We start from the raw sequence: 3,955 nt of genomic DNA, 5'->3' as shown, positions 1-3,955 counted from the left end.
TTAATTAATGTGGTCCACCATGGATCGTGGACCTTGCCTAAACTAGAGCCTTAAGCCTATTAGGAATAAAGAGAGTGGACCTTCCACTATTCAGATTCTAATTAGGAATCCTAAACCTATTAGGAATAAAGATAGTAGGCCTTTACTACTCAGATTCTAATTAGGAATCCTAGACCTATATACCTGTTAGGAATAGAATGTAGGTCTTCACTATTCAGACTCTGATTAGGATTCCTAACTCTATAAATAAGGGATTAGAAAGCAATCAGAACCCTTACCACCTATAGTTATATTACACGAAATTATTCCCAGGAGATTCTCCAACACCAAGCCTAGGGAGATCAATCGGATGGAAATCTTAAAGAAGAACCTTAATATCCAAAGGGAGGATTAATTAAGGATAAAAGGTAACCCGTGTCTCGACAAAACCTATTTTCCTTGTTATATCTTATTCATTGTCTCCTTTGATATGTGATTCTGTGTTTGAGTCTTGATAGAGCTTTGCCTAAGGTTTATATTGTGTTTATGTGATAATCTTGATGTTCTTGATATTGTGATTGATTATATGAATGATCTTGTATTTTGATTGTGTCTAGAGCCCTAGGGTTTATATCGCGAATTTCGTGTTATGATGTTCTTGGTATAATTGGGTGAGATTATGCATGATCGGGTGTTGAGTCTAGCCTAGGACTTGTGTTTAGGACTTTGCATATAGACTTCTTGATATTATTGTGGTTCTGGATGCTCCTGAACCGTTATATGATTAATGTTAGGTCTTGGCATGATTAGGAATCGTGTTAGAACATATTTGGTGTGATTATTGATTTAATTCCGTTAATTGAATCCGTGGTGTTGTCGTTATGTGTTTGAATGTGTCTGGACATGGTTTCGGGTTCCACGAGAGATCCCGGGACCAGAAAGTTACCTGTGAGTCAGAGGGGGGTAGGTGGGGACAGGGGTGCCCGCCACCTACCCGCTGCCCGTGTCTACTATTCCAGTGGAAAGGCGACTGCCCGCCGGGCAACCGCTGGAATGGTGTGTCGCCGCCGGCGGGTGGTCCTCCACCCGCCTCCCACCCACTGGAAACTCGGCGTGGTTCATGGTGTTTTTCCCTGTTTGATGTTTCCCCGTGTTCCGTTGTGTCCCATTGTACCCCGTTTGTCGTGTATGAGTCTCGTTTGGTGTTTTGGGTACCATTATAGGAATTTATGTGTAATACGTGTCGTTGTGTTGTGTCTTGATTATTATTTGATTATGTGTTAATTGATTGAATGATGATGAGTATCGTGGTCATTGCGCAATGGCCGGTGTGAATAATGATGATGAGATTGTGATTGGTGGAAATGAATTATTGGAGGTTGGCACGACTTGTGCCCTGTCATTGTACTAAAGGTACAGGCCATAGCAGTTACTGTGCTGAAGGCACAAACCCACCTTAGACTTGCTTGCCGTTGAGCATGGGTCAGGTTATAAGTGCTGTTGCGTTATGTTAGAGCTATATGCGCTAACCCTTGGGTATGCTCCCCTTTCCCAAACCACGCCACCCCGTAGCAGAGTCGACCCCCGGGTTGCGCACCAAGGCTGCGGCCCCCCCTACAGCTGCCGAAAGGGATACATTAATCTTAAGCGCTCCCGCCGTAGGAGGAGTCCACCTAACTGACCTAACCACCCGCCTCGGCACATGTGCCTCCAGATATGCAACGATCGTCCTCCAGCTTAGGGGCAGGATATGCTGCATAGGCCAACGCCTGAACAAGCATTCCGCAACCCCTCTCGCCACCCTGAATATCACCCGCGTAACACTCGGGGCGCCTCACCCATGCATACACCCGTTACGGTGTTTCCACAGCTCCCACATCACCAAACAAGGCAACCTGTTAACAGCAAAAGAAAATAAAGGATTACGCGTCCCTCCACGGCCCCAGCCAGCGACCAACGTCCTAAGACTCCGGTGCCGCGACTGCAAGCCTAGGGATTCCAGAATATAGTTCCAGACAGCTTTCGTTGTTTCCCCATCATAAAAAACATGTGTAATAGTCTCAGCAGCTGGGGCTGGACAACACCTACATCTCGACACGAGCACATGCCCGAACCGAGACAAAGCATCATCCGTGGGTATCCGCCCTCGGAACACTCTCCAAGCCAGGAACGACACCTTAAAAGGAAGGTGTTTACGCCAACACTTAGCCAGAAGAGGATCCGGTGTAATGGGCAAAACAGGCCTAAGATAAGCCTTAGCCGAGGCATAAGAAAACATACCGTCAGAAGCTGCAGTCCATAGCGGAATATCCCACGGGCCCTGGCCCATTCGGGATAAGTCCACAGTGACCCCGGCATATACCAGTTCCTCATGAACAGTCAAATCAAGTGTACCATCATGTATGTAATCTAAGAGCATCTCCCAAGAGTAAGAAGCCCTCGGGAAAGGAAACAACCTGCCCAGTGGCCCCAAACCTGACCAGTTGTCCCACCAGAAATTAACCCGGCCCTGGAACAAGCGCCAGGTCAGCACCCTCTCTATGTCATCTCGAACTGCTAGCATCCGCTTCCAAGTGTGCGAATTAGAATACCGGGCCACCTTAGCAACTGGGTGAACTCGTCTACAATACTTGGCTCTTATAAAGTCTGACCACAAAGTGTGTTCCGTGTGAAATTTCAACCACAACTTCGCACTTGCTGCTCGAACCATCAAGTCCAAGTCCAAGTCCAAGAAGCCAACTCCCCCCTCCTTCTTAGGCAAAGAAAGAGTTTTCCACGAACTCCAATGGTACTGGGCTCCCCGTGATTGCTTCCAAAAGAAGCTTGCAAAGCACCGTTCCAAGTCCCGAACGACTTGCTTGGGCGGCGCACAGGCTGCAAACAAGTGTAGTGGAATAGCCTGTAATACTGATGATATCAAGACTGCCTTCCCCCCTTTTGATGGTACCCGCCGTTGCCAACTCAAACATTTAGCTTTAACTTTGTCAATCGCAGAGGCAAAGTAAATGCATTTCTTACGGCCTATGTACACCGGGCACCCAAGATACGTAAAAGGGAAGTCATTATGTGCACACCCGGTCCCCCGGCGAACTTCATCAACTACCCGGACTGGGGTACGAGGATGCATATAAAACGCACTCTTCTGAAAACTCACCAACTGCCCCGATATCTCCTCATAGTCTTTAAGAGCTGAGATGACCTTTGGTTCCTTTGATATGCAATTCCATGCTTGTGTCTTGATAAAGCATTTTATGATGATTATGAGATAATCTTGATGTTGATGAGATGATCTTGATGTTTATGTGATCTTGATAATCTTGATGTTTATAATGTGATCTTGATATTTATGTGTTGATCTTGATAATCTTGATGTTCTTGATTTTAATATGACTATAGCCCTAGGGTTAAATCGTGGATTTCGTATGGTGAGTCTTGATTATGTTTAGAAGTCATGTTAGAATGTATTTAATGTGATTCTTGGTTTTAATCCATTACTTGATTACGTGGTGTCGTCGTTTGTATTTAAATGTGTCTGGACATGGTTTCAGGTTCCACGAAAGATCCCAGGGCCGATTTATTACATAAGAGTCAGTGGGGGATAGGTGGGGGCAAGGGAACCAGCCACCTACCCGCTGCCCCAAAGAGGCCACCGGCAGCGGGCAGCCGACTGCCCGCCGGGTACTCGCTTCCCAGTATAGTGCCGCCGGCGGGGGATCCTCCACTCGCCGACCACCCGCTGGTTTTCCCCAATGTGGAATTGGTGGTTTTCCCCGTTTGATGTTTCCCCGTGTCCCGTGGTGTCCTATTGGACCCCGTTTGTCGTGCTTGAGTCTAGTTTGATGTTTCGGGTACCGTTCGTAGGATAAAAGAGTCTTTTGTATTGCATGCTAGTCGAATTGGTACCCCGTTGGCCTAGGTGAAAGATGTATGAACCCCTTAGGCTTATTCCTAGTAATGTGGCTGACCACGCATAAGT

At 46.8% G+C, this 3,955-nt stretch overlaps 1 protein-coding gene across 1 annotated transcript; it reads right to left on the bottom strand.

The window, feature by feature from the left end:
- Positions 1 to 1,813: 1,813 nt before the first annotated feature.
- On the bottom strand, positions 1,814 to 3,106 carry LOC109174263. The gene has a single exon (XM_019323508.1). It carries the CDS (start codon positions 3,104 to 3,106, stop codon positions 1,814 to 1,816), a length of 1,293 nt encoding a protein of 430 aa, XP_019179053.1.
- Between the last annotated feature and the right edge of the window lie 849 nt (positions 3,107 to 3,955).

This window comes from Ipomoea nil, unplaced genomic scaffold, assembly GCF_001879475.1.
Source record: "Ipomoea nil cultivar Tokyo-kokei standard unplaced genomic scaffold, Asagao_1.1 scaffold0146, whole genome shotgun sequence".
NCBI classification, from domain to species: domain Eukaryota; kingdom Viridiplantae; phylum Streptophyta; class Magnoliopsida; order Solanales; family Convolvulaceae; genus Ipomoea; species Ipomoea nil.
This window is presented reverse-complemented; position numbering and strand designations above follow the sequence as displayed.